The 26480-nt window shown below is 43.8% G+C and overlaps 1 protein-coding gene across 2 annotated transcripts in view; it reads left to right on the top strand.

The window, feature by feature from the left end:
- Positions 1-26480, top strand: part of TNS3 (tensin 3) — a 592547-nt gene that overhangs the window by 242181 nt on the left and 323886 nt on the right. For both annotated transcript variants that reach the window (XM_029589689.1, XM_029589690.1), the window contains exons 12-15: positions 3314-3374; positions 3494-3569; positions 24548-24677; positions 25059-25124. In XM_029589689.1, the coding sequence (XP_029445549.1) occupies positions 3314-3374; positions 3494-3569; positions 24548-24677; positions 25059-25124 (333 nt within the window). The remainder of the gene's footprint in view (positions 1-3313; positions 3375-3493; positions 3570-24547; positions 24678-25058; positions 25125-26480) is intronic.

The following is a 26480-nucleotide window of genomic DNA, read 5'->3' as shown; positions in this document are numbered from 1 at the left end:
CCCTTTTTTATGTGTGTATATAGGCGTGTAAAAGTGAAAATACATGCGGATTTTGGACTTTTGTAAAATAGGGAATACGCGAGTAGAGGCTACTTAAGCACATATATGCTAATTATTACGTGCATAACATTTTGAAAATTTTTCTTTAAAGCATGTAAGTTAATATTCTCAAGTTATCCCCCCACAGCGATGTGTAACTTAGTGCAAATTAATCTGTGTGTGATGTACCGGGCCAGTTATTCAAGCATTTTCAAAATGAATGTTATGGTTTCAGGTGCTATACAGCGTCCCTTCCAGCAGGGGACTCTGAATAGCACCCCCTCCAAGCTGGCCAAGCTCCTCCCTCCTACCTGCACCACATCCAGACTACAGTGCTACTTAACCCTGCCTTATCTGTTCCAAGATGCTTCTGCATCGAGTCTCCCTTGGCTCCCTGCCTTAGCGGCCTACCCAGGCCTATCCTCATCTTGCCTCGTGGCCTCTGGGCCTTCTGACCTAAGCCTTGCCTTGTCTTCATGGCCTCCGGGCCTTCTGAACCTAACCTTGCTCTGTGGCCTTTCTAGGCCTCTCCCTGAGTTGCCCCTTGGGGCCTTCCTGTCTTATTGCCTTTGGGCTTTATTTACCAAGTCCTATGTTGTTTTTGTCTCTCCTGTCCTGTCTTGTCTTAGTCCCACTATTACTTGAATGCTGTACCTGTCTAAGCCAGTTCCAGGCTCACCTGACTGCTGTTCCTGTCTAACCCTCGGTTCCAGTCTGAGCCTTGGTTCCAGCCTTACCAGACTGCTCAAGCCTTGCTCCAGCCTCGCCCTGTCGCCCCATGCCACTCTGGGGGTGGTGTACCCCACACTCCGTCTGGACCACAGCCAAAACAATGAACTTATGCATACAAATTCATTTTGAAAATGTTGGTTACTACCCCAAACCAAATTAGCCTGATACTTCACTTTCAATGCATATCCAAGCAACACTCTGCTTCAATGGCAGGGGGGAAAGAAGAAAAGAGGATTTATATTCAAACAACCAACAAGGACTAAATTGCACAGGCTGGAAAAACAAATAAGCGTGGGAGTAGCTTGCTTTTTACGGCGGTTACTACCCCAAACCAATCAGGCTTCATATTTCACTTAGATGCAGCTCCAGCACTGCTCTCTACATCAATGGCGGGGGTGGAAGGAAATTAGAACTAAAAAGTTACCAATAAGGGCCCTGACCTCAGCGGTCAGAGTAACAGATAAGTATGAGAAAAATGAGTGTGAAAGCTTGCTGGGCAGACTGGATGGGCCATTTGGTCTTCTGCCATCATTTCTATATTTCTATGTCTTCGTGTATATGTTTCACGCAGACTGTAGCCCTATCCACACAATTATGAATTTACCCTCCCTATTGTCATCTGTTAATTCTGATAGCTGACATACTAGTCACGGTTACTATAGTTTTCTGGGTCTCTTTGACTAGGCTTGTGAAGAAATGTAATTAGAAGAGAATGTTTTGGAGGCATAATTCATTCTCTTCTTATGCAATGCAGTAATCAAGTCACTAAGAGGGAAGCGAGCATTAACTGGGGGTAAGAGACAGCTGATTTCTCTGCAGAAATAATACTACCTTATCGCCTACTGTGGCAGCAGGAAATAAGGCACCACCTACAACTAAATCTCAAGTAGGAGACATCTGCATCTTCAGAGCAAAGCCCAGGGAATTCGTGCCTTGGGAGATTCTCTTGCAGGCGCAAGGTAGCCAGGAGTAAAAAGATGAAGTGGAAAGAAAACTCAGATGCAAAGGGGGGGGGGGGGGGGTAACAGTTACACTAAGAAGCATAAACAGAAAGGTAAGATGTACAGAAGAAAGAAGACATATACCATGTTATGAAAGACACTACTTGGGGATCACAGAAAAAGCATGCAACAGAGAGCCATGCCCAAAGTCGAGAGAGGAGAGAATAGCACACCACATTAGAGAAGGGGACAGGCACTCTGGAAAAGTTGGACTAAATAACACACACACACGCGAGATAGATGAGCACAAGAGTTACCACAGAAACAGACACCACATGAATCCATACTTGCAAACACACGAGGCAACAAGATGGATGCCAGATGTGTACAAGGGAATTATTCACTGGGCCTTCATATCCCTGAGAGTCGTATAGTAACCACTAGAGCACCTTTGCCCACTCTGCTTCTCTCTTTTTTTTTTTTAACCCAGGGCACTTTTTGGTTCAAGTGTCTTTCCAAATCTTGTGGCTAAGGGGCCATTTTTTTTGTTTAAGGGGAGGGGACAGAAAAGGGAGGGGGGTGTTGCCACCCAATTGGCATCAGTTTTTATATATTTTGGGGGGGGTCCGTGCTGCCTCAGATGGTGGGGGAGGGATTTCCAATGTCCCCCCGAGGTCAGTTTACTGGTTTGAGGATGTGTATTTCAGTCATCTTGGCCTTTTCATTTTCCTGTGAGATCTGTTTTTATTACCATAGGATTGCCTATGCATACACTGATTTGCATGCGTAAGGTAAATTTTACATACAAAGCAGCTTATTTCCATGGGGGAGGACATCTTCTGCTTTGTTACATGATAGTGTTGCGATGTGGTGATATCACGTGATAAAACAGCTTTTAACGCATGTTACATGCTGTTTAACTTGAAATATTGCTTATTGCGGCATAGCAAATTTGTCAAATGTTTGGTGAATCAAGCCCTCAGTGTGCCAAACTGGAAGTATTATGATGAATATACAGAAGTTGGAAATCTTATGTACTTCAAGTAGGACAAAAGGTAGAGTTGTGCCTTTTGTATTTACTATAAATAATTTCCTGTGTATGTGTGTTCTGAGATAACCGTTCATCATGGGTGCCTGAAGTCACAAGGCAGAGAAAGTGTGCCAAATCTATGATTACTAAAGTGTAAATATATGCTGCCTTTGTATTATTTGCCATTTCAGTAGGATCCCGATTCTGGGCAACTCCATGCCCCTGTAGCAAATAATCATTTCATCTCCAGGCAGAAACTAGATACATTTACCATTTTTAGTTTGAATTCCTGCAAGGGATGTTGGGGAGAAGTCAAACAAATGAACATACAAAAAAAAATTAAGTAAAGTTTTAGCCGCTTTAAAAATATTTATTTTATTTAAAATATTTATCATCCGCCTATATTGGACAAACTGTGCTAGGCGAGTACTTTGAGATTAATCATTAAACAGACATTGCCATATGTTTTCTTCGCATTTAGCCTTCTTCCTTCCCCGCTTAGTTATAGCTTGGTTAATTAATTGTTCTCCAGCATAAGCCATCCCTAAATGTTCTGCCTGTTTTCCTGCAGTGTGCCGGCCCTTCGTGAAGATCTACCAAGCCATGCAACCTGTCTATACATCAGGAATCTAGTGAGTCTGAGAATATTTCCCTGGATGTTTATGGCTGTAGTTTGACTGATGCAGTCCCAAGGAACAGCGCTTCTTCTTTCTATTGAATGAAATGCAACATTTTCTTCTTTCCCTCTTAGCAATGTGGGACCTGAAACCCCAAGCAGGATATGCATTGGCATAGAGCCGGCTCAGCTACTGAAGGGAGATATCATGGTAAGTCCTATAGCTAGGCTTGTTTTTTTCACTATTCATTCCCTGGCTGCACAGTGGGAATATATTTTGCCACTGTCGTCATAGTCTACGTCAGGGCGCCCTGCTGCAAATTTCATTCATGTTGTGCAGTTATCCATACTTTTATCTGCTGTAAATGTGCAAAATGCAGTTTCCGTAGGAACTTTATTTTCTAAAATAATAGATCAGTGTTGCTGAGGCTTTTTCGAATGCCCTTTTTAGTCTCCAGAAGTTATTTTGACAAACTGATGGTTAGCATATTTTTTGCTATTGCTAGTATGAATATAGAATATGGAGTTCAAAAGTTGGTTTCTTTATGCAAATTGTATCCGTGTACTTTATTTTTGATGAAGGGTTTCTGTTTCTTTTCAGAACTACTGGCATTCTATGTATCTGCTTTCTATAGCTGGCACTGTACAAGTAACTTCAGCTCTAAAATGAATGTACTGAATTCTGGTAATGTTGCCCATACCAAGGAATTTAATTAGAAGGTTTACTTTCATAGCCAGGCTTATCTGCCTATCATTGTGAAACATTTATTTATTTAACAAATTTATATGCTTCTGATCCTCATGTAACTCCGTCTTCGGGAGTGAGTTCTGTTCCGGTGGGGCCATAAAAATATTTGTTACTCTTTGGGGCAAGAACCTCTCCAGGCTAGCTTTTTTTTTTTTTTTTTAATTTTTTATTTATTGAATTTTCAAAATATAGAAAGAACAAATGTTCTTAACATTAACTGACATCAATATTACAGAAAAAGAGTTCTTGAAACAGAAAAATGAAAACTTTCTCATCAAATACAAATATTTCCGTCATTATTTATAAGAAATGAGAGACCAAACTTTTTCACACCGAGCAGTGGCAAGGAAATTACCATATTACCAAACAAATATTGTCGAATAGTTAACTCATGCTAATACTTTTACTTAGCCTTTCCCCGTGTATATATTAGGGGTGAGTATCAAGATACACCCTTAATTGTTCCGGTTCCACAAAAACATATTTGGCATCTTGAAATATAACAATACATTTACATGGAAAACGTAGAATGTATTTTGCACCTCTTGAAACTACTTCTTCTCTCATATTAATACATTTCTTCTTCTTTATCTGTAATGATTTTACGATGTCTGGAAAGATTCTTAACTGATAACCATAGAAATTGACTTTTTGATTACAGTAATAAAGTCTCAATACCTTATCTCTCTCCGCCAAAGTAAATTGTACAAGCAAAGTTGCTCTCTCTTCAACCGTCATTTCATGTGATTTCTCTAGAACTGAGGATAAATTTATTGAAGCTTCGGGTTGTAATCCTTGTGCCTGATCTTGATTTTCATTCTCATTTTTTTTATATTGTGGAAAGTAGTAAATCTTTACTATAGCAGGTAATGATTGCTCTGGGATTTTCAGAATATTTATCATATAACTTTTAAGCAATTCTCGATGAGAAAGTAATCTAATCTTGGGAAAATTCAAAATCCTCAGATTATTCCTTCTTAACTGATTTTCAATATTTTCCATTTTGTTCATCAATATACTCTCAGATTTCACCAAATTTCCTTGTATTTTTTCCACCTCAGCTGTTTTTTGTTCTATTTTTCTCATTGATATTTCCATATTCTCAGTCTTTTTTTTTTTCCAGATTTTGAGTTTTGGACATACTTTCTTTAACTAAAGTTGTCAGGGAAGTTATAGACTTTTCCATGGAAGACAAAACCCTCCAAATCTCTTCCATTGTTACTTTGTTAGATTTTAAAACAGATGGATTGCAAACAATTTGTATATCTTGTTTCTCACTTCCTACCTCCACGGGTTTAACTCCGTCCGTTGCTTGTAGCTGTGCTCCGATGTTTAGCTCCCTAGAGCCCTCCGTTGTTGGGCTCTCCGAGGGGAACGGGGTGAAACCTCCGTCCCTTCTCTGGGTATTGGCTTCAGCTATAGCAGATCTCAATTCCAGTGCCCCTTCCAAAGGTGGCTCTGAATCCGCTGGAAGCGGAGGGTCCGGAGTTTTGGGCTTGCCGGGGCTTAACGATGTCTCAGCCTGGGGGCTCAGCTGTTGCTCCATGCGGCTCCTCCCTCCGGCAACGGCTGCATGAGTCCAGCGAAGATCTCCTCTATACGGGGCTGTCGGGCGTCATGAACCGGTGTGGAAGTAACATCTTTTATTTTTGCTTTTCGTTTAGTGTGTGGCATTTTGATACCACACACTAAGAAATGAAAACTTTCAAGGCAATCTTGAATCAAAAAAAGAAAAGACGCCACCGGAGCTCGATCTGCCGCTGTTCACTATCCGGCGGCCATTTTGGTCTCCAGGCTAGCTTTTAAATCACAGTCTCCTTCCCCCAGGATCATGATCCTGGGTTGCGTGGGGGGATGGGTCATCCTTTCAAGGCCCAGAGTGCTGGGTGTCCCTGGGAGATGGGTACTCTTTTCCTTCTGCTCACTGTGGTCCGTATTGCCAAATAAAACACTGGAGACGGTGTGGTTGGTTGCAACAATCAAAGTCTTTACTGATGGAGAATTATGCTTGGCAAATGGCACAATTAAGAGTCCTCAGTACCAGAGTGGCCTTTCTCTTCCCTCAATCTGTGCACAGGTCTTTCATACCAGGCAAAGGGGGCTGTCACCCTCCAGGGCGTGGATGAGTGGGATCCCTTAATTCCTTGGTGGCAAAACAGTCACTGCACAGAGAGTCTAACCCTCTCTCTCTCCCCAGGAGGATGAAAACTCCAGATGGGAGTCCTCCAGGCTATTAAACTTAGTCTTATTCACAGTTTGTAGGTATTTGCCCTTGTATCTCTTTCTTGTCTCCAGATCCCAGATGGGAGGGATCCCTGTGGGAGCAGACAGCTCCAGATGTACCTCGTCCCAGGCAGGAAAAGGGGCAAAAATCTCCTCCTTGGCCAGAAACAAAAATCAATATTTCTCCAACTTGGGACAAACTCCAGAGGATGCTGCCGTGGGCGACCACCATACCTCTGTTTCCTGGGCAGGGTACAGTGAGGCTGGTCTTTCCTACCCAGGGCCTCCTGAAAAGAGGCTATCCCAAGCCACATCTCAGGGTCTCACAGTCCTCCTACAGCAAAAAGGTAAAAATCCTCAAAAATATCCCGAGCCAACACCCTGCACCTATGGAATAGGTTGCAGGAGTGGAGTCCCTGACCTGACTCAAAAGTTTAAGGCAGGGTAGAGCCCAGGCCTCTACGTAGGCCAAAAAATTCTAACTTAGAGAAACTCTCCAACCTCCTCCAGATATCTGAAATAATACTGCCGTTCCCCCGAGCTCTCTGTAGAGAAGTGCTTAAAAGCCCATAGAGGGGGCTTATAAGCATGGTATGGTTGGTATGCACGGCTATCTATTCAAGATGTTGGGTATGCTCTCATCTTGCAAAGTTAAATGTTGACTTTTTAGATTTTGAAGGAAAATGACAGAAATCCTAGTAATGTTCAGGGAACATAAACGGGGAGAGGAGAGGCAGAAAGGAGTGATGAACGCACTGCTAAAGAGGAAAGACTAGAGGCAATGACAAAGAGGAGAGACCATACATAGAGAAGAAAAAGGGAGGAGGCAGATCTGAAACACAGAGAGAGAGAGAAAAGAGTGACAAGGCTAGAAAATAAACCCAGAGATGGAAAAGGCTGGATACGTGTTTTATTTTCTAAAATGAATCTTAAATTACTAATCAGTATAAAATAGTCTAAGACCTTAACCAGTTGCTGGCACTAACTTTTGAAAAGGAGATAGAACAGCTTTTAAACTAGTCCATGGGGAAGCCAACAGTCAGCAGCGCATGGTTCAGAGGGAGGTATCTTCAAAGTATACCGGCAAACTAATAGGGTCATTCATTAAAATGCATTATTTATTTATTTATTTATTTATTTATAAACTTTTCTATACCGTTGCTAAGTTAAATACCATCGCAACGGTTTACATGTAGGCACATATTTAATGAGGGTAAAAGCGTACTATAGTACATTCTAACAGGTGCCGTTAAAGGTTCGGTTACAATATATCATTAGACATAGACATTTTGCGAAGTATTTCATGACCAGTTGTACCAAAGGTACTTACACGGGTAGTTTTATCACACATAGTATTATAGTTATGTTTGTTGTGGTGTAGAGTTCATAGACTAATCTATTGTAAAGTTCTACTTACTGTGTGTCTGTGCCTTTCTGTTTTTCCTGAATAATTTGGCATTAAGGCACACGATAATGTGTTAATGTATTAACACCGTAATACATGCAATAGTCAAGTTACCACAAGATGCGAATGTAAATTTTTTGAAGGGGCGGGATTGGGGAGGGGTTTGGGTGGGATTAATTAAAATGAGGGGTAATATCGCATCATGCAATAGGAAAATACATGCTACTGCACGGTTTTAATGACGGAAATAACTACACTTTTTTTCCTGGCGTTAAGCTGTATGATATGCCCGAAATGGCCGTAATGCAATTTGCAATAACTATTCTAAATTGCATTTCGGCCATTTCTGGCCTTGGAGAGGAGTGGAGTTGAGAGAGAGAGAGAGAGAGCGCCTCTGGGGAGGCCTTCACAGTATCAACTATTTATATCACTGCAGGAGGGTCAGCTAAAGGCGTGAGGTGTTGGTGGTGGTTTAGGGGCCAGTTTTACATGCAGAGTGAGTCGTACAGACAGCACAGTACACCTCGGTGAAGATGTGACATCATTTGGAATGAGGAAAGTCACACAAAGACTATTTCTGCAATGTTCTCTCGCCCTAGCTTGATGGTACCCTACTATGTGATAGGGGCCAGCCAATGGCACCGGTAGCCTCCTGTCACATGGTAAGGGCAAAGGGCCACCGGTACCATTTTGATTACTGGCAACTGAAGGCCCGGGAGCGGGAGATCATTCCCAGGCCCTCTGCTGGACCCCCTGTATGAGTCTTGGGGGGGGGGGGGAATCTGGAAGGTGGGGGCTACCTGTGCCATTGGTATAGTATGCGTGTATCAGTTGAGCCATTATTTTTTGGCATACATTTCTCAACTTACGAGTATATATGGTAAATGAATTGTTCCCTGTATGTACCTGGATCAGTCCAGCCCATGGGTTATGCCTCCCTTCCAGCAGGTGGAGACAGAGAAAAACTTGAAAGGCACCCTCACTTAACCTAGTGTGCCTCCTGCATCCTTTAGTATTTCTCTGTCTCCAGCAGATGGAGGTAGTACAAACCCTGCAGTTTTGCCCTGTTTCTGGGGTTTAGGCTATTTCTTAAAATTAACCAAAAGTGAACTAGCTATAAGTTGTGAATCAAGCAAGTTAAAAAAAAAAAAAAAAAAAAAAAAGAGGAAGGGAAGTTTTCCCAATCCTCCCAGAGGGTTGTTAGATCCTGCGGGTCATCCTCTCTGGTAGCAGGTTATTGGAGCTGGGGTTGGTAACCCCGTGAGGCTCCAGCCAGGTAAGGACGGGGGAAGAAATTAATGGTGGTTCAGTCCCTCTCTTAACCCTTGGTGTTTCTGAGCATTTAAAAAAAAAAAAAATCAAAAAATTTTGAAAAATCTTCTTTTGGTCTGCTGCAATCTAGGACCCCTCCCCATCAGAATCTCTGCATTTTTGACGAATTTTGCCACATTTTTCATGTGTTTTGGGCCATTTCCCCCCACCCACCCACGATGCTGCGGCCATCTTTGTGTGTGGCATGTGGAGAATCGTCCGCGCAGCTTTCTAGGGCCGGTATTTGCTCCCGCTGCCTACCTGGTGGGGAAGGCAGTTCTTTTTCAGGTTCTGCAGCATCAGGCAAGCCTTGAGGGGCTCAAAAATGGTCTGCTCCGAGTGAGCTTCAGGCTGATCCTTTCCCCTTCAGTGCAGGGACGGCAGCCATCTTAAACACCTTTGCTGCAGTTCAGGCAAGGGCTATGGGGGAGGGGGAGCTTTCCCCAGCACTGTCACCTGTCCCTGCCAGTTCTGAGGATACGTTAGATCAGGACCAGGATTCTTTACATGAGGATCCTGTTGTTCCAGGAGGATAAGATGTTGATTCTGATTCTTTTCTTTGCGTTTTGTCCTCCTTATGCATAAAGCATTTTTGGCTTCCCGGTCTCCGCAAGGTCGTGCTTTGCCAATGAGACATGCGCAGGGACCATCCCCCAAGATAGCCAAGCGCACGGATGTGCCCGCATCTCTGCGGATCGTGACGTTAAAAGGCGTTGTGGCTTCGGGAGGCTCAGCCGCTCCGGGAGTCCCGAGCACTGCGGCTGCAGATGCAGGGGTCTCTCCTTCCCCCCCTCCCCGGTGGGGAGGGGGGGGGGGGAATTGGATGATGACCAGGGGAAACAGTCCACCTTGGATGGAGATGACCCTAAGGTGGTCCATCTGTTCCAGAGAGAGGAATTGGATCCCCTCATTCCAGCTGTGCTTTCTGAGCTTGGAGTGGAACTTTCCCCCACATGCTCCGCCACAGGGCACGGTGGATCCAGTCCTGGCGGGATTGCGAACGCCAACCTGGGCTTTTTTTTTCCATCCCATGCTTTAGCATCTGATGACCAGGTAGTGGGATGATCTGGATGCCAGTTTGCGAGTTGGGCGAGCCATGGATAAACTGTATTCATTATTGGATGAGTTTCTGGAGCTCCTGCGGTCCCCTAAGGTAGACACTTCAGTTTCGACTGTTGTCAAGCGAACCACTATTCTGGTCGTAGGCTTAGCGGCTCTCAAGGATCTTCAGGACCGCAAGCTGCAAGTACTGCTTAAACGCAGTACTGGTTATCCGGGCAGCGGTGTGTAGCAGTTATATGCTGCGTGCGAGCCTTTGCTGGGTACAGCAATTGCTGACATCCAGAGAAGATCTTCCTCCGGGTGAGTCAGAGCAGGCGCACCATTTGGAAGCTACGGTAGCATATGGGGCGGATGCACTGTATGACCTGCTCTGCACGTCCTCTCTCACCATATCATCGGCAGTGTCAGCAAGGTGGCTTTTGTGGCTTCTCAACTGGTCAGCGGATGTTTCATCCAAGGCTCAGCTTGGTGCTATTCCATTTAAAGGTGGTTTTTTATTCGGGGATGATTTGGAGTAGTTGATAAAGTCCCTGGGGGAGAACAAAGTTCACAAGTTGCCAGAGGATAGACCGAAACCCTCCAGAGGGTTTCCGTCGTCCCGCTCTCGTTTTCAGGGGCAGCGGAGGTTTCAGCAGAACAGGCAGCAAGCGGCCGGACAGCGGCAGCCGTTGGCTAGGAACCAAGCCTGGTCCTCGTCCTTTCGGGGGCACAGAACCTCCCGAGAGGGTGGTTCTTCCTCCTCTCTCACCTCCAAGACTCCACAATGAGATGGGGCCGGCCCATCCCTCAATCCCTTGGGTAGGGGGGTCACCTGTCCCGGTTTTAGGAGGCATGGGCCAGAATTACTTCTGATCAGTGGGTGTTAAGCATGATAGAACGAGGCTACACTTTGGAATTTTCTCGGCTTCTCAGAGACTTCTACTTAATATCTCCATGTGGTCCACAAGTCAAATGGCAGATTGTTCGTCAGGCTCTCAGACGTCTCCTGGCTCTGGGAGCGGTAAAACTGGTCTCCCCAGAACACTGGAGGAAAGGAAGGTTCTCCATTTACTTGGTAGTTCCAAAGAAAAGAGGGGTCCTTCCGGCCAATTTTGGACCTCAAGAAGGTAAACAAGTCTCTCAAGGTGCCAAACTTTCACATGAAGTCTCTGTGTTCAGTCATCATGGCGGTACGCAAGAGAGAATTCCTGGCCTCTCTGGATCTGATGGAGGCATACTTGCACATTCCCTCTGTGAAGACCATCAAAAGTTCCTTCGCTTTATGGTCCTGGGAATGCATTACCAATTCTGCGCTCTGCCTTTTGGTCTCGCGACTGCATCCCGTACATTCATCAAGGTCATGGTGGTTGTGGCAGCGTCCCTCCGGAGACGAGGCCTACTCATTCATCCCTACCTGGACAATTGGCTCATCAGGGCCAAGTCAAGGGATTGCTGTGTGGAAGCGATCCGCAAGGTGACCACTCTCTTGGAATCCCTTGGCTGGGTAATCAATCAGACCAATAGCAACCTTGTTCCCTCTCAGACATTAGAACTTCTGGGAGGCAGGTTCGACACTGCGGTCGGGAAAGTTTTTCTTCCGACGGGCTGAAGGAACAAACCGATGGGGCAAGTTCATCGCTTGTTGGTTCTTCCAATGCCCAAAGCCTGGGACTACCTTCAAATTCTAGGTTTCATGGCATCCATACTGGAAGTGGTTCTTTGGGCATTTGCTCATATGAGACCGTTACAACGAGCATTACTTTCCCGGTGGGATCCCAAGTTGGAGAATTTACAATTCCCTCTACCACTCACTGATTATGCCAAGTCCAGTCTTGGATGGTGGCTTTGCCTGCACAACCTGTCTCAAGGAGTGGATCTGGAAGTCCCGAGCTGGACAGTGGTGACTACGGATGCCAGCCTCTCAGGCTGGGGAGCTGTCTGCCGGTATCTTTCAGTACAGGGTAGTTGGTCCCCAGAGGAGTCTGGATGATCGATCAATCGCCTGGAGACCAGAGCGGTTTGCTTGGCCTTGTAACACTTTCTTCCACACTTACGCCAACAGGTGGTTCGAGTCCTGTCTGACAATGCTACGACTGTGGCCTATATCAACCGTCAAGGAGGCACCAGAAGTCCAGCTGTAGCCGACAAGGCAGAGCTACTTATGATTTGGGTGGAGCAATATCTTGCAATGCTGGCAGCTTCCCACATCGCCGGGAAGGACAACATACAAGCGGACTTACTCAGTCGGAATCTGTTGCTGGAGGATGTAGTCAAGGCAACTAATATAGTGGTGTTTAAAAGAGAATTGGACAAATTCCTGAAGGAAAAGTCCAGTTAGCCAGGCAGACTTGGGAAAGCAGCGCTTATCTATGGGAGTATGGTACAAGTAATAGACCAAGTACTGGGGATCTGCCAGGTACTCATGACCCAAACTGGCCATTATCAAAGACAGGATGCTTGGTTCGATGGACCTTGGTCTGACCCAGCATAGAACTGTCATGACTTCCACAGAGAGAATTTATATGCTGACATACACCGAATTTGATTGGTTGAAATACTTTCTTCAGTATGTATTTTCCTTTTTTCTTCAAGGGAGATATCTGCCAGTCTTCATAGTTTGCATTGGCTTGCTAGTATTTTGTGGTAAGAAACTGTAGAGAAAGTGCTTATTGGATGTATGAAAACTGCATATTTTGAAACTAATTTTCTTCGGTTTTACTTGGGGGAGACTCAGCCAGACTTATTAACTACCGGTTAAATTCACTTGCTATTAGGACAACAGGAACACATTTCCAAGATTTACCCATCAAAAATCTGTTACCCTCAGTGGAGAAGCAAAAGAAGACAGGCATCACTTTCTCTTTCTCCCTCTCTCTCTTTCTCTTGTCTTCTGCATTGATTTTGAAGAATCATTTATCTGGGTTTTTGGTGTGGCTCTGACCAGTATATGAAGACTATTGAAATGGAAATTATGTATCACTAATGACTATCCTGGCCCTCTAGTTAACATGTTTTAGATGCTGTGTTGACCTATAATATGAATGTCGCTTTTGTAAACCGTTGTGATCTTCTTTTGGAGCGACAGTATATAAGATGCATAAATAAGATAAAAATAAGTAGAATCTTTTAAACTGGTTGACTGGCCCCTGGCTTATGAAAGATAGTCAGAGTAGCTCAGTATGGGAAATGAAAGAATAACTGCATATCTGTGTGGCTAGCCAATGGAAAAAAATATATATTTGTGATGTCTTCCCTATTAAACTTTTTTTTTTGAACAATGTCACTTTCTTCTGTCCAGTGGTGAGTGGAAATTAACTAAAGCATTCTGAAGTACATGATCCAGAGTGCTTTAGTTAATTTCCACTCTATCACGCTGATTACATAATCCACTAGAGGAATGATTTTCATAGCCATTGCTGCCCAGAAACAGGTCAGATCTATCAATCAGTCACATTTATTTTTTACACGCCTTTCCATTTAGCAAAGTACGCAAGCTGAGTGTAACATCAGAATAAATAACATTTAAAATCATACAGGTGAATTTTAAAAGCCTGACGCGTGCCACAATTAGGGGTTACGCAAATAAGTTCGGCCAGCGCACGCCAAGCAGATTATAAAAGCTGCCTGGATACGTGCGTACATGCCGCTGCGTGCACATGTAAAACGTTTCCAAAAAGGGATGGGAGCAGGGCATGGGCGTTCCGTGGTTTTTACCTAAAATTTACACACAAATACTAATGCGCACTGGCATGTGCCTGGGTCCCCTGGCTTGCGCAACTTTACTTCTGCTATGGGTGACGTGTAAGTTGTAAAACCAAAAAAATCAGCAGGGTTTTAAAGGTCGGGGCTAACGGGGAAGAAAGGCTATTAAACTAGGGGGGATTTGGAAGTACTATCCCTTAATTGGGTGAACTGGGAATGGACTGGGAAAATGGCATTGAAGCGTGTGCCTTTTGAAATCCCACTTAGATGGTAGAAGCGGCATTTCCACGCACAGGCATGCATCCACATAAAATTGTGCGCTTGTGCACACATTCAGATAACTTTATAACATCACACATATTCGCGCTTATGTTATAAAATGGTCGAATCTCTGGGCATGGGCTGACGAATGTGCGCACATATGTGCCCGTGCGCTGCTTTCAAAGTTACTGTCCCTATGCAGCACTTAAATAATGCAATTATAGATACCATTTATTTGTTGCCAGTATTAGGTTTGATGTAAAAGTACATTGTGGATATAAAGATAGATTTATCCTTTCAGTAATACAATATTAGGACTTTTACTTGAGTAGTTACAATATAAATAAGCACCAAGGTAGTCCCAAAATACAGGATTTTGTGTAGTCTTGAGTGTTCTACTACTTCATTGTATTACACCAATATAATAAAACTATTACATAGGAAGATGTTTTGAAACCCAAGTGCAATAGTCTTGAGTGTGCAACACCAGTACTCTCATAGCAGACACGTCCTGCTCATTCTCAACAGTGTGTTACATGAGGGTAAAGAACGTACCAGCAAGAGTTATACACACTGACCCAGCTCCCCCCAGCATACTTTTTCAACTATCACAAGCAGAATTGTAAATCAGAAGAAGGAATAGCCGCTTTCCCCTGCCGAGCACATGCACGTAAATTCTTCGGCTGAATAAATGACAGAATGTTGTCACTGGACAACGGCTGCAGGGGAAAGACCCATTTCACAGTTCAGTAGATTTATGCCTTTTCCCTCTTATAGCATTACTGTTTTACAGCTTGGCAGTTTCAAGACTGTTGGGTATTTTGCTGCTTGACAGATTTTCAGATAGAGCACCGTAAAATGGGAAAAGCAAAGTCTGCAGGGAATCGCGTCTAGAGGAAGTCTTAAATTTTTTTTTGATACTAAGAATATATTGGCAACATAAAGTTTGTTTCTGAAAATATCTGTGCTGTTAAATGGTTTCTCTCTATATATCTTGGCTTATGAAAAACGTATTTATTTCCAAAGAAAACTGACAAAAAGTTTGGAAAGTCTTCAGCTCCTGTTCATTTCTTAAGAGTTCTTTTAGCTTTTGAAGCTTGAATAGTCTGATCATTGCACCTTACACAATTAGTTTTAATGCAGTTTACCAATCATAAAAATAATGCCCGGCACAAAAGGGCAAATCTGCTCTGTGAATGGTGTTTCTGTCTTTCTAAATAATGAAAATGCTGTGTGGACTACTTATCACACTACCCATGATGGGGCTGAGTTGTGCATGACAAGCTCGTGGAGCACTGGTGAGACCCCCAACTCGAGTACTGGGTTCAGTTTTAGAGGCCAGTCTAGTGTAAGGACATAGAGAAGATGGTCTCATTTCAGAGGAGAGTTAACCATGTCACAGGGCCAGCAATCAAGCTCTATTCAAAATGTACTTTCTGGAGTTAAGAAGACATACTGGGGGGATGTGATAGAAACATTCAGTTATCCAGGAGGCTTCACCAAAACACAAGAAGATAACACTTTCCATATAAAAACTCAAGTACAAAGAATCATGAAATAAAGTTGGAGGGAGGGAGGCTCAAAAAATATGATGAAATACTTATTACGGGGGTGGTAACTGTAAAGCAAACCCGCGAGCACACATACGCAGGAATTTTAAATTGTCTGCGCAAGTGCATGTATACTATTTAAAATATACCTAGCGCGTGATGTGTGCTCCAAATTTTAAGCGGTTACACGAGCAAGCGTTATTCGTGTATCTTCCTTAGCAATTTGCCAGCTTTAGCACGCGCAGCTAAGCAGATTTTAAAACGTGTGTGTGTGAAGGAAAAAGCCAGTTTCATCAATTAGTCCACCAGTTTTCCCAGTCTCTCTCCAGGTGATCCAGACCCCTCTGGTTCTTCAGCCTGCACTCCTCCCAGTTTACCCAGACCCCTCGTCTAGTCATTTTAGACCTAAAATGAGTTTCCTAGCGTGTAGCAGATGGACTCAAAACAAGTGGGTATAGTGTGCTCGTGCTAGCAGTTGGAGACGGATCTGACGTCAGCACGGGTACATATACCCCCGCAGGAAGTGAAGCAATTCAGTAATTTCCATCTCCAAAGCAGTTTGGAGCTACCCACGCTCGCTGAGCGTGTTTTCCAAATTCTATCGACTAAATTCTTAGAAGAAATCTATTGAAGACGAGCCCCGCACTCCTGTGGTGATACCAGGCAGTCACTCACCCAGTTGAGTTTCCCGAGCTGACTTCCGTGGTCCCTCGGAGGTAGGAGCCTCGGTCCGGTGGCCGGTTCGCGGCAGGGACCCAGCCCCCGAGTGAGAAGGGCTTGGGCACGGCTTGGCCCTCGAGCGGTTCGGGCGCGGCCTAGAGGCAGCCTCGGTCCTGGCGTGGACTTGGCCCCCGAGCGGTTCGGGCGCGGCCTAGAGGCAGCGGGTGCACTTCGTTAAGCGCGGCGGTGAAGGTATCCCCTTTCCCCCCCGCAGCCGGAGACTGCCCGGGTCGCAGCCGGAAAGCGCCGAAGACAAGGTAAGGCGTACATCTTTACTTGGTCTCCGAGGAAGTGTGGATTAACTGGGCCTGCCTACGAGGCCGCCCGCCTGGGAGGTCGCCATTTTTTGCCTGCCTACTTCTCTTTTCTAATTAAGCGCTTTTTGCTTGCTGAACGCACGTTGTGAGCTCATGTGATAGGCGCACGTTGTTAGCGCACGCGATAGGCGCACATTGTTAGCGCACGCGATAGGCTCACATTGTTAGCGCACGTTTTTGGCGCACGCTACTAGGATACACGCACATATGCTAAGACGCCCGCTATAGGCGCACTGTTTATAAGACGCCCGCTATAGGCACACGTTTATATAAGACGCCCGTACATAGGCGCACTGTTCATAAGGCGCACGTTTATAAGGTGCCCGTTCATAGGCGCAGGCTGTTACGCGCCTGTGTTAGGCGCTCATTGTAGGACGACACCGCATTTGAGGCAAATGGAGCGTAAGAAGGCCTATGCTTCTGCAGAGCTGGCACCCCCAGAATCAGGCACGAACGCTCTAAGCCTCTGCTCAGCATGCAATCTTAGAGCCACACAGAGCGAGAAAGTCAAAACTCCGGACTCATCTGCAGGTCTTGCTGAGCGCCAGCCGACCCACAGCTCGAGATTATCTCCAAGTCCTCGGCCTCATGGCATCCACCCTGGAGGTGGTGCCATGAGGCCGAGGCACAAGGTCAACATGGGTGGGCTGTAGGCATGCAGGTCTGAGACCTACTAGTTGTATTCTTATTGATAAATAATGCCATATACTGCAAAGCTTCTGCTCCCTCCTCCTCCCAAGCAGGAAGATGGATGGGCTATATGGCAGTAGGTGAGGTTGCAGTCCACCGGCGGAGCCTAACCAGCTGGCGGACGAAGAAGGAGAGGGTGCCGGCAGCCTCAGCCTCTCCTGCTGCCACCGGGCCATCACCTCCCTAAGCATGCATGCACACCTGGTTGCGCCAGTCCTGGTCTTGCAGCTCCAGCTCTCCTTTCACAATTGCAGGGATGGAATCCTTTGGCAGCCTTGCCACACCAGTTCGGTTTTCAAGATATCCATAATGAATAAGCATGGGTTAGACTGGAGACCCAGGACATGCAAATCTATTTTATGTATATTTATTGTAGCAATCCTGAAAGCCTGACTGGCTAGGTGTGCCTCCAGGAAAGGGCTGAAACACTGACTTAAAAAGGCTTTGCAAACCACAAATCTTTGCAGTTTTACCTGAATACTAAATCTGTTTAATCCTAATTGTCTAGCAGCTGAATTCCACAAATCAGGACCATAACATGAGCACGCTCTCTTTTCCACCTCCACATACTTAAGATCTGAATCAGCAGGTATGACCAAAAGGGGCGTAATGAAGATTACATAAAGTTCTCCACGGACGACATACCATTGTAACATATCCCAACCTGAATAATTCATCAGAACAAGTGTGATATGATCTCGTCATTTCAGCTTCATCAAAATGTGGGCCAGTGGGTAATGATTTAATTGCTTTTTATGCAAATCCTTGTAAAGGGAATTGCAGTAATCAAGACATCCAATGGATTACAGCAGCCAATTTATTCTCTTCTGTTAACAGAGTTTCATCTAAGCCATCTCCTTCTACGGTCTTGTCAACAAGCAGTGGTCCTTCTTCAGGGTCATCTTTAATGAACACCAAACCAAAGTATTTGTTTAATATTTCCAACATTTCTTCATCTCTCTCCACACAGTGCTCCTTGTTACTTTTCAATTTCACTATATCACTTCGGGCCTCCCTTCTTTCTCTGATATATCTGGAAAATGTTTTGTCGCCTCTCTCTACCTCTTGGGCACATCTTTGTTCCTGTCCTATTTAGTCCTGTCTCTTCCATGCCTCTGCACTTCAGCATCAAGTCCTTGGCTCCCTGCTCTAGCCACCCATGCCTTGTGGAGTTCCCAGGCCTTTCCTTATTCTGACCTGTGGCCTCCGGGCCTTCTGATCTCTGTTCTGCCTTCTTGCTCCCATGGACTTGGGCCTTCGATTCCCAGTTGATCCTGTTTTGCTCTGTGGACTGCGGGCCTTCTGATCCTGTGTATTTCCTGTGGTCTCATGGCCTTTAGCTCTGCCTGACCTCTGGCCTAGTCTCCATAGGTCTCTTCTGATTCTAGGCCTCTCCCTATATCCTTACCCCTGGCCTAGTTTGAGACTTCCTAGGTCTCTTCTCTGTTTCTGGGCCTCTGGTTGCCTTGTTCCTTAAGGCCTTCTTATACTGTTGCCTTCAGGCTCTGTGTTCCATGTTATCTGTGTGTTCTGTCCAGTTTTGTCCTGTCTTGTTTAGTCAGTCTTGCCATAGTTCCAGTTCCACGCTTACCTGCACTCAGTTCCAGTGTTTCAGTTCCACGCTTACCTGCACTCTGTTCCAGTGTTCCTATATTCACCCTCACCTCCACACAGTTTCACTCTGTTCCTGAACTTCAGTCCAGCCTACACTTTGCTCCAGAGCTTCAGCTCAGCCTGCACATCATTCCTGAGCTCCAACCCAGCCTGCATGTGTTCCTTGTTCCTGCCTCACCGGACCACCCACACCTATTTCCAGCTTTGCTATTCTGTGCCATTCCTGGAGATGGTGTCCACAACAACCCCCTCTACATTAGCCCTCACAAGCAAAAGACACGTGCTCTTTACCCATAGCATCTCGGTCTTTTAAGTATTCAAAAGAAGTTTCTTCTGACTATGCCAGATTCTGATCTTCATCAAACATCTAATTAATTTACTGAATTGCATATCTCAATCAGGACCTAGCCCTTACATGTACCTGTATATTATCTACATAGCTCAAGCATTCAAAACCTGCCTTTTTCACCAGTTCATCACTTGATTGCATATAGAAATTACACAAAAGACGTGAGTGTGTCCCTGCAGAACATCCCATTTAAGCACCATTGGCTCTGATGTTTCAGATCCTGATTTTACTCCCTTGGGTTCTCTTTGTCAGAAAAGAAGTAAACCACTGGATAATAGAGTCCTCAACACCAAGGGGCATGAGAAACACCAAAATATCATGGTGGTTGGTTTCAAAAGTAGATGTTAGATCTAAGAAAGATACCAGTGAATTCATTCCTTGATTGTTTCCTGTGGAGTATGTAAGTTGAGATAATTAGCAATAATTAATTCCACTCCTCTATAATAGTTATTAATTGTTGAACTGCAAAAGGCAGATTAGATATTGGTGTGTTTTCGCTGAATCAGCAGATTCCAGATTGGATATTTTTCAAAATAGGGCAAACAGCCTTTTATAGTTATACAGTAAAATCACTGCCATCAAAGAAGCATTAATAATCTCAAAATCTTAACAATTGAGTCCCCATATTGTTTAACAAGCCAAGCAGGGCATGGGTCTTCTCAGTAACCACTTGACTTAGAAGAAGTTAAACAGATTTCAGCATATCTAGTAGAAGAAGCGCAAAAAAAATACCTGATCTTAAAATGTAGGTGAAAAAAAAGTCAGTGCTCCAGGTCTTGTTAAAATCCTATTACTTTTTAAAATAAAGTAATGTGCACTAGTTTTAACAGCATCACTACTATCCCCCTATGTAGGGTAAGCCTACTTTCCCTTACAGTATTTTTTATAATTACTTGCTGCATTCTCCTCACTCTATGCCATGGAGTATTGATGCCATTGTGCTTGCTGCCTTAACCCTTGCTGTATGCTCAGAGTGGCTGGGGGGGAGGTTGATACCACTGAATTTGCTGCCTTATCCCTCAGTTTTATGCCTTGAGGTGTTGATGCCATTGTTGGTGCATTTTTGCCCCTCTCTTGGTGTCTTGGGGTGCTGTTGCCTCTGTTGCTCATGTCTGCTCAAAAATGTTCTAAAACTTACATGGAGAAACCCAAAGATAGGAAAAATATTGGATGCATTGCTTCTCCCATTGACTTTAATGGAAACGAATGACCCAAATGAAAGGAATGAGCTTTTGATCCAAACCAAATGAAACAGGAAATGGAAGTGAAAATGCTCTTTGTTGCATAGCCCTAAGAGACAGAGCTGGTAAGGGGGAAGGCAAGGGATGAAAGTAAAGAAATGAGAAAAGAGACTTTGGTTTAGGTATAGAATAGTAAAGGACCAAAAGGGAAAATGACTAAGCTGACTTGCATGGAACCAATGGTATGGCTGCTTCAAGATACCCGGGGAAGGTATCCATTTCTATCTGTTTGGACACTTAGTAGGGTTTTGATAAGTTTTCAGTTCTAATTGTGGGATTGGCGGGAGGGGAAGCTGATGGCAATAAAAGATAAGGAATGACGACTTGCAGGTGGTTAAGTACAGAAGATGGTGGTAAAAAGAAAGAGAGGGTGATGACCAGACTTAGCCATATGGGCAGGAGAAACTGCAGAATAGTTGGGCCAACTGGTTCTTCTAGCATCTATTATGTATCTATATTTGTTACTGTGCGTATCTATGTTGTACATAATGGAGTTTCTATTATAAAAAACTGAGACTCAAAACAAAGAGGTTTTGTACTTCCATCAGGATAGCTATTGAATGAAAAGTATGAGGAGGGAATATATATTTATCTCCAATAAATGTTTGCAAGAAGGATCTTTGCTTACCTTATATGAAATAACTTTTTTTCATATTCAAGAATAGATTTTAGCCCACTTAGCATATTTTGATCCATGTCCTTTTCCACTACTGCCAATTCCAGACTCGGTATAAAATCTAAACATTATAAAAATCCCAGTAGAAGAGGAATGCCCATGAAAATAAATCTTCCTTCCAGGAACCCCTTAGCAAAAAAAAAAAACTGCCTTGGCCTGTGAATTGAATATGAGGAAACTGTTCTGATATTTGAGTGGAGAGCATACAGCTTTCAGAATGTTTAATGGATTATTTGTAATTGACATTTTTCCTTGCTAAAACTACTCTGAAGAGAGCTGTTGTTTGATCCCATTGGGCCAGAAACCTAGGACTCTTATGTAAGTGTGCGAGGTTGGAGAATAGTGGAGTGCAAGGTTTTGATGAAATGAAGTACCACAGGTTGCTCAGACATATCAGTCCCCGAGCTAAGGGGGAAAAGAGGGCAGGAAAATATGTTTCCTGTAGTATTCTGCGCTAACTGTGGTTGGGAAGCAGCCAGAAGCTAGTGTCACAGATCAAATCTTAAAATAGAGGGTCTGGAAACAGAAAGTTAAATCAAGGAATGGTTGGGGGAGGGGCAGGGAAGTAAAGCAGAGCCTGCCTCACACTGCTAACCGGTTTATATTAGCAGTGACGTAAATACTTGAAAACTATTTTTTAAATGTGTGTGCCTTCTTTTGTGACTGGTCAGCCACTTCAAAGCAGATTACATTCAGGTCCAGTAAGGTATTTCCCTGTCTCCGGAGGGCTCACAATCTTAAGGGCCTCATTTACTAGACACAGAATGGGAGAAAAGCCTTGGTACATCAGGCCCTAAGTTTGTATCTGAAGCAATAGAGGGTGACGTGGCTTGTCCCAAGGCAGCAGTAGGATTTCAACCCCTGTATATACCATGTCACTGTAACCACTAAACTACTCCTCCATGCTGACGACATGGTCTCTTGTTATGTGTCAAAGATAGCAGAAGGAGAGTGCTGGATAGCAGCCCCCTGAATCTAACTGGGGTTGGTTATTAGGGCCTATAACCATCACACTATTTGTGTTTTCTCTTTCTCTATTCATTTTCGTGGTTTTTATTTATTTATTTTTCTTCCTCGTTCCCCTAGGATGCTCATATAGTTGTATGTTTCTATCTTATTGTGCTCTGGCCCCGAGCGCTGACAGTGCAGATTATAAATTAAACGAATCAATAACTAAGTACGCTTTATTCTAATTTCATTAATTTAATTAGTGGAAGGGGGCTTCCTCTAGGTCCCACGCTCCAAGCTGCCCTTCAGCTACAGTTCATCATGGAGCTGCTGAAGAAGCAGGTACTTCATCAGAGAAATGGCGTGCTGCTGAGCAGGGTATACAGATAATTTTTTTTTTCTCTGAGCATGCCAAGCCTTGAAAGTGTAGAACACATCTCTTTATTTTGAAAAGTGTTGAGGTCTCCTGTATTGAGTAGGGGGGGGGGGGGGGGGTAGGCAAAATTTGAGAATCCTGTGCATTGCTGCATAATCTGGTGTGCTCTGTACAAATGATTATAATCATAAATGATAATCCAGGTTTATTGTAGAGTTGAGGCTTGTCCAGAGAGGGAAGAAGGAGCTGCTGCAGGGGATGCTGATAGACCAATAAGCGTGTGATCTTAGATAAAATATCCTTGGTCGCCAACTACAGATAGGGGCTGGCTAAGGATGTGCAAGCCATTTGACAGAAAACTCAACAGCAGACTTATTTTACTCTTGTTTGTGTTTGACGAAAATTTGGGATTTTCTCCAAATCCTCTGGGGGCATGAGTTAGAATCATTTTGCTTTTTTTTTTTTTTCCCCCCAGCTAATCTGATGGAATCTGGAGTAAATCCATCAAATTGTAGAAACCCAGTCTATGTATTCTGAAATAATTTCAGATTTCTTGTAGATCCAAAGAAGATTTTGCCACAAATGTAACTTAGAAAAAGAGAGAGAGAGAGAGAAAAAAAAAGAGCTTCTCATACTGTGATGAATCTGAGGAATCTTTTGCAGGTTCTGTTGGGAAGCTTCTCTTAAAGCGATCTACACACATCCCTAGAGCTAGCAGTGTTAGACTGAATGTACAACAAAACATTCTTTGCTCATTTGGTGGCTCGATAGTGCTAAAGCTGATTTTGAGCTTGCGTTTGGTAACCATTTTAATCTTCATAACGGAATGTGCTTGAAATTGGTTTAAAGGAGCCAGCTCAGTGGCAGTGCTGCATGCTGCTATGTGGAGGACCTGTGTTGGCTTCCTGGATCAGCTCTTGGACTGGCCAGGGCTGAGGATGCCAGGGAGGTGGTGTTCATGGGCCCCTGGAGGGAGGGTTATCTAGTGGCTGGATTTAGGGCCTATGACTGCAAAGTCTTGGAAGAAGCCCGCTCATCCCCAGCAGAGTACAGCCATTGTGACAATGGCTTAAGTGAGCTGGGAGGAGAAATAAAACAGAGAACGAAAAACCCTTTGGTAGTTGTGAATGAAGACTCATGATGCTTGTTCCCAGCTCAAGTTCTGACTGAGTGTGAAGCCCAGATGAGTCAGAGGAAACTGCTAGGCACAGAAAATAAAACCAGGGTAGACACAAGATTTCATTGTATTGCTGGGGAAGTTAAATAAGGGACACTGCTGTGTGCGGAAGAAACCAGTCAACCTGAGCAAGGTCCATTTCGGATTTTTCCAGCTTTTCTTCGAAGAATTGTGGGGATTTTAGTGCCCTGCATTCTCCGCTGACGAGGTTGGGCTGGAAACCGCAGCAGTTGTTTTTTTTTTTTTTTTTGGAGTAAGCAATGTCGTGCTGTGTGGAGGTGTCGCATGAGCCCTGCCCCATCCTTCAGTGCTTGAGAGAAAAGCCTGTGCTACTCTGACCACCTCCAGCAGTAAGAGTTTTATGTCTTGCAGTTCTTCCCCTCACTGCCCAATATAATTTTGTTGTGTATGTCCTGCTGTCTGTGAACTAAATTAAAAAAAAAAAAAAGACAAACTATTCTTATAGTGAGCGAATTATGTAGTTACCACACCATAGCATTTGTTTGTTGTTCCTATCTTTTTTCGGAGTGTTAGGTGATCCTAAATCCTAACCATAGTGCGTTGACCTTTCTTTGACAGAATACTACACAGCATGTGGTCTTCTCTGGTGGTTCCCCTCCAGGTACCAGCCAGGGTTAATCCTGCTTAGCTTCTGAGATCACATGCCCTGTTTCACATCTAGGATCAGCTTTATTGTACGTGGCTAAAGCATTGGTCATGTCAGTGACTGTGGGACCCATACTAGATGTTAACCATTTCCAAGTAACAAAAGAGCTTAGATATTAATACAATTTTTAATACCTTTTTAAAATACATTTTCTTCTTTTTTTTGACCTACAGCTGAAGTGTTACCATAAAAAGTACCGCTCGGCAACCCGGGATGTTGTTTTTCGCTTGCAGTTCCACACAGGTGCAGTGCACGGCCACAGCCTGGTGTTTGGCAAAGAGGATTTGGACAGTGCCAATAAAGGTATTTTGTGTGTCTCTGCTTATACATGGTCCAGGGTGCCTGCTTTTCCATTGTCACTTATCCAGGGCAGCAGGTTTTGCTATCCCTTTTGTACTGACTTGGGAATTCAGAAAATAAGACTTCTGAACTACTTCCAGAAAAGTATTTAGTTTTGTATTCATGGCGCTGGTGACTTTCAGAACTGGGATGCAAACCAAGCTGTGGTTTAAACTTGTCATTGTGTGTATGTCTCTTGGTGAAAGTGAAAATCTTGTTTGTGAATAGAGTTGATAGAGTAAGCATAAGTTATATTCATTCCATTGTAAGATTCTTATTTTCATGAGCCTTGGCTGCTGTTTTCTGGGAAGTAAAGTTAAATGGTGTGTCTCATTGGAATTTCAGATGGTCGTTTCCCCAGTTATGTGAAAATTGAATTGATTTTTTCAGCCAGTCCAGAAAAAATTCAAGGTGAGCATTTCATATCTAAAATAATTTAGAAGTTTATCATTGAGAGTGATTTTCAAAGCCATTTGCTTGCATAATACCAAGTTTTAGGTTCATAAATGGCTATTCATTAATTAATGTAAGTCCATAAATCACCAAGCACACCAAAGCACTCTATGTATAGTTCCACACCAAAAATGAGTGCTAAGATAGAGTTTGTACAGTCCCAAAAAACTCAGAACAATTTAAATGTCCAAAAGTAATATTTATTCAAAACGGCAACTCCACTGTATAAATAAGATCATGCTTTAAGCAAGGAGGTCCCCCGACACGGACCCGTGTTTCGCCAGGGGCTGATCGGGGGGGACACACACAATATTTTGGAATAATCTGTAATTAAAAGAATAAAACAGGACTGTAACAACATGTAGCTGCCAATGTCACCAAGAATTTCAACGAACTATTCACTTACCAAATTGCAGGTCATATTCACGTAACAGGGAGCGCGTTTGATAATCATTCAACATGGGGTTTTAAACATGTAAAAGGCGCCAAAAATCCTTCACAGACCCATCAGCTGTGGTGAACCACCCACCAATCCGAGCCAGGTATTGCTATCCAATGAGCTGTCAGATGAAGTGAACCACCCACCAATCAGAGCCAGGTATTGCTGTCCAATGAGCTGTCAGATAAAGTGTACCCATTCAATCTCTTTATTGAGACCTGCGGGGGTAACAGTATTGAGTCGATAAATCCAACGTTGTTCACATCGAATCAAGTGAGCATCAAAATCTCCTCCTCTAGGAAGGGGAGATAGCACTTCCAAGACAAAAAAGAAAATATCAGAAATTGAATGAGACAGGGCTACCCAGTGATCGACCAAGGGAGCTAAGAGCCGCGACTGTTTGATGTTAGATCGATGTTCTATGATGCGAGTGCGGATTTGTCTGTTGGTCTTGCCGATGTAAAGTTTATTACAGGGACAACGAATGACATAGATTACACCAGTAGAACTACAGTCAGTACGGTCAAACAGAGTAAAAACTCTACCAGAGGTGGGGTCCGTAAAATCAGACATATTGGCAGTATGTCTGCAAACTGAGCAATTTCCACATGGAGCATGAACGCCCCGTGTGTGTGTCAATCTGTTGTGAGAAAAATCAGAGTGAGTTAGAATATCTCTTAAATTTCTGCCCCTCCGGTACGTAAACCGCAATGAGCTCTGAAAGAGTTGTGAAAACGATAAAGCAAACCAATGTTTCCGAACAATTGAAGCAATATTGTGACTGGCTGGTGAGAAAGGTAAAATACAATTTATAGATGTTTCCGAATCAGTATGTGAGGGTAAAAATAATAAATCCCTGTTGACAAATAATGCTC

The sequence above is a fragment of the Rhinatrema bivittatum genome, chromosome 2, assembly GCF_901001135.1.
Source record: "Rhinatrema bivittatum chromosome 2, aRhiBiv1.1, whole genome shotgun sequence".
Lineage (NCBI taxonomy): Eukaryota > Metazoa > Chordata > Amphibia > Gymnophiona > Rhinatrematidae > Rhinatrema > Rhinatrema bivittatum.
The sequence above is the reverse complement of the archived record's forward strand: the minus strand, read 5'-3'. Positions and strand labels throughout refer to the sequence as shown.